Source organism: Hydractinia symbiolongicarpus, chromosome 5, assembly GCF_029227915.1.
Source record: "Hydractinia symbiolongicarpus strain clone_291-10 chromosome 5, HSymV2.1, whole genome shotgun sequence".
Lineage (NCBI taxonomy): Eukaryota > Metazoa > Cnidaria > Hydrozoa > Anthoathecata > Hydractiniidae > Hydractinia > Hydractinia symbiolongicarpus.
In genome coordinates this window covers 20,604,070-20,615,330 of record NC_079879.1, presented here as the reverse complement: position 1 = coordinate 20,615,330, position 11,261 = coordinate 20,604,070, and the positions used below count along the sequence as shown (strand labels likewise).

At 33.0% G+C, this 11,261-nt stretch overlaps 1 protein-coding gene across 1 annotated transcript; it reads right to left on the bottom strand.

Moving 5' to 3' along the window:
• Positions 1-4,341: 4,341 nt before the first annotated feature.
• On the bottom strand, positions 4,342-9,584 carry LOC130646042 (uncharacterized). Its single transcript, XM_057452177.1, has 7 exons — positions 9,477-9,584; positions 8,641-8,754; positions 8,419-8,526; positions 7,475-7,635; positions 6,974-7,159; positions 6,347-6,525; positions 4,342-6,199 (listed from the first exon to the last, which is right to left on the bottom strand). Exons 1-7 carry the CDS (start codon positions 9,582-9,584, stop codon positions 5,151-5,153), a joined length of 1,905 nt encoding a protein of 634 aa, XP_057308160.1. The 3' UTR covers positions 4,342-5,150.
• Positions 9,585-11,261: the final 1,677 nt, after the last annotated feature.

The window sequence follows — 11,261 nt, the reverse complement described above, 5'->3', positions numbered from 1 at the left end:
CCAGGGCATATTGTAATTTTTCTGACACCGGGAGGCCGATACTATGGTCCTTGTCATTAACCCTCAAATGCACATGTTTTCTGGGTGTAATATTTTATAAGAGTTGTCTCGATAAACCAAAGTTTTAAATACAAACATTGTAAAGCTAAGCAAGCTCGGCGTTTAACTTCACAGATATGTGCGGCGAGTTCGTTTCCATTCCTCTCCATACACAGCAGACAAACTGCTTGCATATTGCTCTTGATTGTTTTCCGAATCTGTAAATATACTATCATGTTATTTAGGCTTCTGTTTGCTTTGAATTCAGCCGGTTTATTTATGTGTATTTTACTGGATTGGAAGGCTAGCAAGCACTGGGTTGAAAAACTAATAGCTAGAGGAACTTGGATTTGGGGTTAATGATCTGCTCACCTAACTAGCACTTCGTTGGTTCTCTAAGGTGCAAAAAGGGGTTACTACATAATCTTCCAATTATCATGTGATTCTGATATATGCTATAATATGTTGAGATTGAATCTTACCTTATATATTTCTTAGGTTAGAATTTTAATATTTTGTAAACTTAGAAAGTTTAAATTTTACAAAAGTTTACAAAATTTTGTAACTTGTATTTTTGTAAACTTGTCTTAGTCAACATTAATATGCTTTCAAAAACAGCTTAGCGGCGTCTGTTGAAAAGGCTAAATTCCGGAACTTAGAAAGTATAATGGTAAGAGTTTTTGCCTCAATTTCATCAAACCAAACTTTTAACACTATGCTACCCAGTTTGAACTTATTTTGTATATTTCTTAGTTCACTGCCTTGCAATTAGTATCCAAAGTCTTGAGATAATATATCTCATTTGTGAGCTGTTTAATATCTATCACTTTTAAATTGAATTGTATAAATATGTATTTAATGAGATAAATTTCAAATTATTTAGCACAGGTCTCAAATTAAAATTTGAAATATACTAAATAAAATATTTTAAAAACAAAACACGAGATGAGCGATCATAAATAGGTACTTTGTTGAAATGAAAAGATGATTTGTGCAGTTTCCATTGTTCAATTGTAGACAAGTAATTGTTGAGCAGAAATTATTCAACCTTGTTGCCAGCGCCTGTTGTCTCTTTTGTATATCAGAACGGCGAGACAAACATATCGACGTTCCGATGACAGAAAAGATACAAGATGCAACTAGGGACGAGATTGGGAATTGATATGACGTAACAAAATAGTATTTTCTCTTTATTCTTATAACAAATACGATGATTTCTCAAGTTGTTATTGTTTAAAAAATACACCACCAAATAAAAATTATTATTAATTCAGTTTACGATTTTATTTAAAATAGATAGCTGATATCATTTTTTTGCAGTGATCCACATACACTAAAAACATACACTAAACGGTTAGTGACACTTTAGAAAAAACACACCTTTGTAATCGATTTTAAGATTGATTATCTATAACAGAAAAATGTGAAGAACCAAACCTTAACAGGGTCAAACGATATAATCGTTCGCAAGTTTACCGTAGTATGGGTGACATCCCAGGAGTAACAAACCATTGGACCAAGTGGAATACTAACTATAGGAAAAATTGCCTATTATTTTCAACTTTTTTTCTAACTTTATTTCGCATAATTTTTTCACGCTAATTCGCAAAATTGTATCGCATAAATTTTTTAAAATAATTTAGCTGATTATTTTTTTTCAAACTTTTTAGCAAATGCAACAAAAAATGAAGTCGTGGGCGAAGAATAATTGCAATAAAACATAAGAAGTTAATTAAGAAAACCTCTATTGTTTTACATTTAATTAATTAATGTCGAAGCTATTTAAGAAAATGCACTTTTTATGTAAAAAATGCAATATCATCATCCGGAAAATGATTTCTGTAATTATAATTTTCGCTCACGTGAGGTTTTTTCAGGGCATTTCCCGTATGAAGTAAATACATACGCGTCATAACTAGCTCAAGACTACGACAATACAGTACTCATCACTACGACAATAAACATTCGAACCAAGTTATCCACTAAGGGGCATTCATAAAAAATTCGTTTTCTAAAATATTCACTGTTTCCATTGTTCGGTTTTATTCAATTTCGGCATAACGCCAAATATGCATTTATCACGGTGGTAGCAAAAAAAGATTCGATGCGCTTTTTTACTGGGAGGGCAGGGGGGGGGGACAAAAACTACGTTTGCACAATATTTCTCATATTTAAAATACAAAATATCACAGTAACAAAACTTGTTACATTCCTAATAAAGAAAGACCTTACGAAACAATGACAGGCAATCTGGGACAAAGAAAATACTATTATTTTCATTGCGCATGTGCAGATCAAGGTAATTCCCTCAAAGCAAAGTTGTCTTTTTCTGTTCGACTCGAAAAAAACCATGAGGTTCCTGGTAGAACGTCAGATCTCTCGATCATGCCAAAAATGTAAGTTCAAAAGACTACTGAGAAAAACACACAGAAAAAAGGGAATTTACGTATATTTTTAGACAGCTTTTCGTTCGTTTCTTTCGTTAGTTTATTTGTTATTTTCGCATTTTTAGCAGTATCCAACCTCAGGTTTCACCAGTTAAATAAATTATCACTATGGTTGAATTACTTTAAATTCGTTAACATTTGTGCAATAGACCTTTAGTATGATAAACACTTAACAAATTTATATTCTCTGATGTGGTGCAGACTTTAATAAAAGTTACCTCTAGCTCATATGAAAGATCTTATTTATTTTTTTGAAAAATCTTTATCCGTTCTCGAGATATTTGTCTTAAAAGTTGCGCTTATTATTAATTATGATAAATAGATATAAAACTTTTTGTAAAATGTTCAAAACGCGTCATAATGTACAGCCAGAAAACATTTTTAACTCTATATGGCTTATCATGTTAAATTAACCTCCTTGCAGAGCACACTCATGACATCATGCATAATTAGTGAATCTTCTTAGTCCAAATTCTAAAGAACCAATCAAGAATTTTAAAAACAGTATTTAAAAAACCTTTCTAGCTTTTTCATATGCAATTAACTTTATTTTTCGCGGGAGGTAACCTTTAAAATAATATTTCGAAAACAAATTAAATTTTAATAACCTATAAAAGAAAAAGTCTAAAAATATAACTTTTGACGTTCTTGAAGGATCAAAACACTCATTGTGAGAACATTTTGTTTTTTGAATTTTAATTCCGAAGAAAGAGTCTGAAAATATAATTTTAATTAATAATTATTGTTTTCGCATGCTTTTTTTAGATGAGACGTGGTTGCAAAGCTATATATACTAGTCGGTGGCCCGTGGAAAATCCACGGGTTTCGCCTTTCTCTTTTTATTGCATTGTGTGCGTCTTGCTACTTGCGGTCCAATTCTGAGTAGCAGACAGAAGCATACGGGTTTTATTATGGAGACTAGTTGCCCTAGACACATTGCATTTTGTGTTTCCGTAACAGACAGAAAAATAGACGACGGCTATTATTGTAGAAATAACTAGCTAGTTTGCAGGTTATAAGTTCAACTATTATTTTATGTATCTGCCATTTGAGCATCATTATTTGTCTAAAACTTCGCCTAAAAATAGTTCTACGTAATTGTTAATGTTTGGTAAAAGTTTGTAATGCTTCAAAAACCCTTTTAATGTCAAATTTTCAGGAAAGCTAGCTAGCTTTAAAAAACATTCACTAATATCATTAGGGCGATCTAAGCACTTACTATTGCCAACTTCGTCAATGTCTTTCTTCCGCTAGAGATTTTGCACTTAATTTTCATAAAATGGAACCAAGAAAGTGTAGTCATAGCTAAATGGCTGCTATGGTTTGGCTACAAATCGTTTTTTCTATATGTATTAGAAGACATTAAAAGTCGTCAAACGGAGCATTCAATGTAGCGAATATAGGAATTCTCTGAAGATCACATTTAGTTTTTATATAAATTGTGAATTACATGATAAAGAGTGTATACTTGTTCCTCTGCTCTATCTGTTTTGAGATCTGCGTTGTTAAAATAGCCATCGTAAGCACTTGAAAGTTTCGAACGTCTACATAAATACACACGGAAATATTGAACTATAAGGCTCATTGACAATGTTCGGAAGTTATTATTTGAATCATCAATTTTACATAACAAGATTTGTATCATGGGATTTTCTACATCATTATCATAAGTTTAATTTGACTACTTCAGCACTATGCTTTAAAGGCATACAGTGTTTTTTCTGGCCTGGATAAAGCATTTGGCACAAAGCCTAGTATATATACTGTGTTCTGCAAAGAATATTTAAAATATCTGACTAATTCCAACCATGAGAATCGCTTTTTATTTTTTTATTTTTATTAAAATTGATATTATTGCAAAATTTGATCTCAAACACATTTTCTGGGCGACTCAGTATAAAAGTGTACTAGTTTGCACATATTTAAGAAATTTTTGCATAGATATGCGTCAAGAAATCAGTACACACGAAAACTTTTAGTAACCTATTTACATGCAGGTTATTACGGATCCAATGTTGTGAGTTTTTAGGTCGGGTGGGTGTTAGTGTAGATATTGATAGAGCTGTATTTCAATATCTGAAATAGGGGGAAGGTAATGCATAGTTAAGTGCTTTTTAATTTATTTATTTTTATTGTTATTTGAAACTGTGTTTCCGGACCTCCTACTAACGCAATAGCCTTAACTAATTCTCATTTTGTTGTCAGGAAGTTAGATTATCTTTCGCAAAACACGACATTTTTTTCACTTCCTAATACTGCTGAAAAGTCTAAACGTGCTGCATAATTGGGGGGGGGATGTATGTAATAGAAGGGGGAGACAGATTTTTAAGGGCCTTTTCCAGAGTCTTTAAGTCCAAGGAGAGGCTCCCCCTAACCTATTTCCTAAATAGAAAGAGCTATGTTCCTTGAAAAAATAATTTTGGTGGCATTTTTGATTTTGTGATAATGTCTTCATATCTTTAAATTTACCTTGCAGAAACAAATAAAGCTTTTGATTTTTGGTCTAATAAAGCGTTAAAATATTTCGTTGCTATGACAAAAAATTAGCTTTTTGCTCGTGCATCACTTTCTTCCTTTGCAGCTAATTCAAAAAAATTAATAAAGAAACTAGCGGGTCTGACCCCAGTACAAATAGGGCGTTTCTCTCTACTATTATATCACATCTCATATTACGTTATTTACGGCAGAAACTTTTTTCCGTGATAGCAACCAGGTACGGCATGATGTCACTGCTCTTCTTAGTTTCGTGTTGCCACACGTATAAAGGAATGGATCAATTGCTCCATTGATTGTTGAGCATAATATCGTCACTCGAATCCACTTCATAGCATTAATGCTACCACTGCAACCAGGAAAGTAGCCTACAGTCCACAAGCACCAGTATATCACGAAAGGAATCCAACAGATGAATAAAATTACCATCGACAACGCAATCAATTTCTCTGCTTTTTTGAGCGGTGTAGTTCTTGCTGATGCGCTATTTTGGCGATTAAATCTGCTTCTCGTTCGTTTCCATATAACAGCGGATAAAGCTAGGAGAAAACACACTAATGGAACTGTAACAGCAAAGAAAATAAGAATTATTCGATATACAAATGAATGTTTGATATTGTTCCATTGTCGCAAACATAGTCGGACATGCCTGTTGTAACGAAAAGAAAGGAATGATGGAGAAGCCAAACCAGCACAAACAAACCATGCGAGTACATTGTATATAATCACTGTTTTCTTGTTCATTCGGTATTCCTTTTTCGTTGGAAATTGGACGGCAAGGAACCTGTTTATGCTAATGGCACACAATGTAAACAAATATACTGTCGCGCAAATTGAATAAAATCCCACTCCTTCACTATACCCACATAAAAGATCTTGATTCTTCTGTGTGTCCACAACTGATCCAGTATCCGTAACAAACGTGAAAAACAGGATGTTCGTACCAGAAGAAATGTGTATAATCGACAGATTTAAAATAAGATAATTCATAGGTGTTCTCAAGGTTTTTTGTAGTAAAATAGAAAATATTACTGCTGCATTTCCTGTTAAGTTAATGGCGTATATGATTACAGTTAGAACGCATAAAATAAAATAAACTGTCTTTGGAAAAATTTCTCTCTTGCTTAAACTCGCCAAATAGAATGTGTCATTTGCATGCATTAGTATCTCCTCAGCGCATTTTATTACCATTGTAACTTTTCTCCTGAAAGGTATACCACCTAAATAAAAAAACAACATTTATTACATAAGCATTTAACTGTACTTTTTCATTGTACAACGCTTAGAAACAGTTAGAAGGCACAGACAACAGCCAATTAAAGAAATGCGTTAAATTTGTGCAAATTCGAAGCTTTTTTAGTATTAACAAGTTTCTTGAAACACTTGTTTATTGGCAGTGAAATTGAAGCAATATCCAGTTGTGGAATCCCGGATAAGTGGAACCTTAACTAAGTAGAAGCATTTTCCCTTGTACCTTGGAGTTGTCTTGTCAAACTCTTTTAAAAGAGTGGCGAACAAAATGTATTTTGTGGTAGCCAGAAAAAATCTAAGCGAGAAAAAAAAAACATAATTCCAAATCCTAAAATGTACCAATATAATTACTATATTAACCAATAATTAACTGCATTCTATATGCCTTCCTAGCAATTTTTCTGCATAATTTTTTATGTTGAAAATGAAAAGTTACTATCGGTATTATTCTTTTTAAATTTAGCCACCCGCTTAACAATTGTGTAAAAATACTCAATTATAAATAATTTAACGCTCGCAAAGATGTAAACAAGATTTATTAATAGCGGAGATTTTTTATGGAGCAGACGACCAATCCGGACGGCCTGGTTCTTTAAAATAACACTCATCTTAAACTTTTATTTATTTAATTTCGTTAAATAAGTGGAATCTCAGATATGTGGAACATTCGCTAAGTAAAACGAAAAATCTTACATATATATAGGTTTTTTTGTAATGAAAACATTATTACATATCACGAAAACAGCATGGCATAATTTTTTTTTTTAATGTCAAAATTTTGTCCACCAAAATCGATAATTACATTAACGGTCACCACCATTATCGAACAAAATCCAACTTGGTTCGCACAAGTTTTGTTTATTTTTGACGTCACACAGCATACATAGCTCAACAGGACTTGTGAAGATTTACTTACTTCTTGGTCTTTCCTAGAGTGATTAAAATCTATTACGAGGATCGGGCGGTGAAGAAGACAAGCTAATCACTGTAGAAATCAAATCACTGTATATAAAATAATTTTTAAGAGTTTATCGAACAGCAACTGTATCTATCAAAGTCTGAAAAATTCTGGTTTCTCTAATACCAAGTACGAAACTCTTAAAATGCAATATCTTACCGCTATATGCGTCTGCAACTTCCTTCCTTGGGTAGTGAACACATTGAACATGTGTGCCTTATTTATATTGTACCACATATCGCAACCATGGTATATGTACAACTGGAAATGTCACGTGACAAAATACCAGTTACGCTGTTGATGTAAACATGACGCCCTCTTGCTTTCTGTGTTGAAAATTATATCACGCGTAAATAATGGAGGAAATCGTCTTTCTGTATTTAATTGGCTATTGTTTGCTGAATCATTACCGGAACTTTTTTTTAATTGTATCTTACTGTACTTCCCCTTGTTTAAAAATAATGTAAATTTTTACTGTCACAAATTTAAAATTTACTAGCGGTTACTCTAATGAAATAACTTGCACAATCAAGTTAAACGTGATTGCATGAACGTATACAACTATGGACTGCGTGGCGTAACTGAACATACTGCTTGGTTGTGAAAATTGTTGGTTTTTGATACTTGTTTATTAGAATGAGAAACATTCAGCTTCAACATCAACTTTGTCCACCCCAAAAACAATTGAAGATCGTATATAGCCATTGAATAAAAAGAAGAACATTGCTTTTTGTTATATTGCTTTTAAGCCGGTATACTTTCACAATGGGCACCTTTTTGCCGCCGTTTTTACCAGCAGACTAGCAAAGTAAGAAGCGGTACCAGTCTACTGTAGTGGTACAGAAATTTTTAGTTATTACATAGCTAGTGTTTTGAATAGAGCCTACTTTGTTCAAAACAAGGTACAAAACGATTATTTTTTACAAACCAATCGGTTGCCCGTGGAAAAATCCACGGGTACGCCCATCCTTTTTTACCGCACCGTGTGCGTCTCGCTACTTGCGCAGCTAAGCTACCATTTTGCGTGATAGACAGACACACAGACGTATACGGGTACTATAATATAGATGGATCATTTTGTATAAATATTTTATTTCGACTCTCATAAAACGTTTTATTTTTAATCAAAGTTTGAGAAAGTAGATGAGATCTCGCCCACCTGAGCCAGCCGCTGACCCTAATTCCTAACTTAGTTTACATGTCTAATACTTTGATAGTGTTTAATCTTACCATATAAAAGATATGGGGGAAATACTTAAAAAAGCAGTTAAAAATTTGGCGCAGTTTATTAACGTGGCATGTTACTCTTTTTTCCCGCTGCATGATTAGTGTTCCAATCTTAAGAAAAGACGAGTGCATAACAGAGGCAGGGTATTGGAAAGCCGGGATGCTTCATTCACGACTGAAAAATAGATAATGAGATAAATCCTTCAAGTTTTTAAAAAAAGTCACAGAATTACGACGCGTAAAATAACTTTTACAAATAGGTTTTGTATTGCACAAATCTGCGTCGCGCAATAAAAAAGTCAACTTTATTCTAATATTTGCATGTATGCATTTAAAATTCTACACACGTTGATATGCTACACACCGATAAGAGAACATGGTATTGTACAAACTTGATAAAAATATATAGCAATAGATTTTTTTATCAGCTCATGCCAAAAGGACGGCGATATTAGACAGGTTGGAATATTAGACAGGAAGGAATATTAGAGAATGGAGAATAACAGCAAATATGGTGATTTAAATACTTAAGATACTTGCGGTTGAATATATCATCATTAACAGCATTATTTTCTTTCTTTTGCCATTTTCGTTTCCTTAGAAACATTTTTTTACAATGGAAACTGCCAAGAATCTATTTATCATAACTAACTACTGAATCATCAATTTCAATCACTTCAAATTAGAAGTAAAGCATCGACAGTAGGAGAAGATAATGCATAAGTTGTTTTTATTAAGTGGGCGATAGTAACTGCTGATAATTAGCTTATAGGGTTATGCCACGATAAAAAGAAAACTAAGTGGGCGATAAATTGCAAGCAATGGAGTTGTTATATATTTCTTAGAATTATGTAAATCATGCAAAAAACTCGCTTGCCTAAAGCAACAATAACAATATCAGAATAATTCGAATTCCTCTCCTTTTTTTGTTTGTTTGCATGGTGTATGAAAATCGAAAATTCGGTTTCAAGGTAAAGTAAATCCAAAGTTTATTTTATTGAACAAAACAACAACTTCAAAAATTTTTAGTTTCGTGGCATACTTCTAACAAGAAAACTCACTTCCTCTTTGAAAATGTCTGTCTGTCCGTCTGTCCATTTTCTTTCTTCTGTGAAATTATGAGAGAAGCAAAACCCATGCAGTTTTTTATCATAAAATAAACCAGCCATTTCGACAGGAAGTTTTACTGCCAGCGTATTACTGATTTAGTTGTCCTCTAGGGAGGAGTATTTACTTTAGTTAATTGTGCAGAAAAAATGCTCACATTAATAATAATTAATTATTTTAACTGGTACAGCAAAAGAGTGTGAAAAATACAAGGCCCTGTGTGCATTTTAATACTCTTGTATAAAAGCGTGTGTACTGTGAACCATCATATTTCTGAAGCGGTTTCCTCGAAAAATTATATTCAAAAAATATGGCTGGTCGCTCCATTTAGCTGCTTTGAATGTGCGCACACTTTTTGACTACATCCAGACGTCTTAAAATGTTATTGTGTCCAAAATGTTCTTTTAGCAACTAACCAAAGTCATATAATGGGCTTTAAAAGCTAGTAGCATGGTTTGTGGTCACAAGCCAAGTAGCATACACCACTTTGGTTTTCACTTTGGTAAATTAAACAACAGAATTGGTTGTGTTACTACTTTGAACGTATTGTAGTTGCACCTTTTAAATAGAGAGATAGCGGTCTCTGCATCTTGTTTAGCCTTAAAATAGCAATGCAATGACTTAAATATTAATGAAATGAATGAAAATAACTGACATCATTTCCTTTGTGGATAACTTACCAAGTCCGAAAGTTCAGTCAATTTATCATACCGAGGCTAACCTACATAGAAATCTCCAACAACGGGTAACTGATGAGGTCATCGACATACATCTACCCTTCTCAAAATCATATTTTTTCTAATGGGTAACTAGCTACAGATATTAATAATCAAAGTATCTTTGTCTCAGACAAATGTAAATTGATGCGGTTTTTTAAAAATTTACTTTAACATCAGTTCAAATCATATGACGCAATCAAACTAAACGTAATGTCATTTGAACGACGCCTGATTGCTCAGTTTGTTTTCAATAATTTTACATAGTCAGGTCATGTTAGAATTTTTTAGTAAAAAAACGGCATTAGAAATCGCGGATAAACAAATTTGAGGTTGTAGTGCAATAGTTATAAAAATCCGACAGAGTTTTGGTTCGGGATTAATTTGGGGTGATGACATTTTATAATACTTATTTTTCTCTTCCCTCTATGCTTTGTTGTGAAAATGACACGTTTGAAGGCAGACTAGTCAAAGTTTCTTGGTTTCGTATTTAAATTTTCTGCAGATTTAAGTTCAACTTTTGTCATTCTATACGTGATCAAATTAATCTTTTCTTTTTGGGCTGTACAAATACAGTCGTACTTTGTCTGTCCGAAATTATTGTACGTAAATTAAATTTGACAACAAATAACTCCTACACTTACCAGGCTTGGAACACCTCATAGAGACGTAAAAAAAATGTATGTAGGTTGGCTACAGAAAGAAGTTTTGGGGAATAGCACCATACCGATGTTACGTACTTAAAGTCTATGACTGTGATAAAAACCTGGAACAGATCAAAGAATAATATTTATTTTCTAGGTTAATAAACAAATTGAGCAGTGGGATGTTGTATAAAAAAATGCTGGTATTGCTATTTCCTGCTTTTTATGAGCTTTGTACGAAGTTCAAGATATCATTGGTGTCGCGTTGGCGAACCCGTGGATTTTTCCACGGGCTAACGACTAGTAATATATATTCCTGTTGTTTCAGCATATGATGTTGTTTACTATTTGCGTTTTGTATGAAGTTTATTTTTATGGT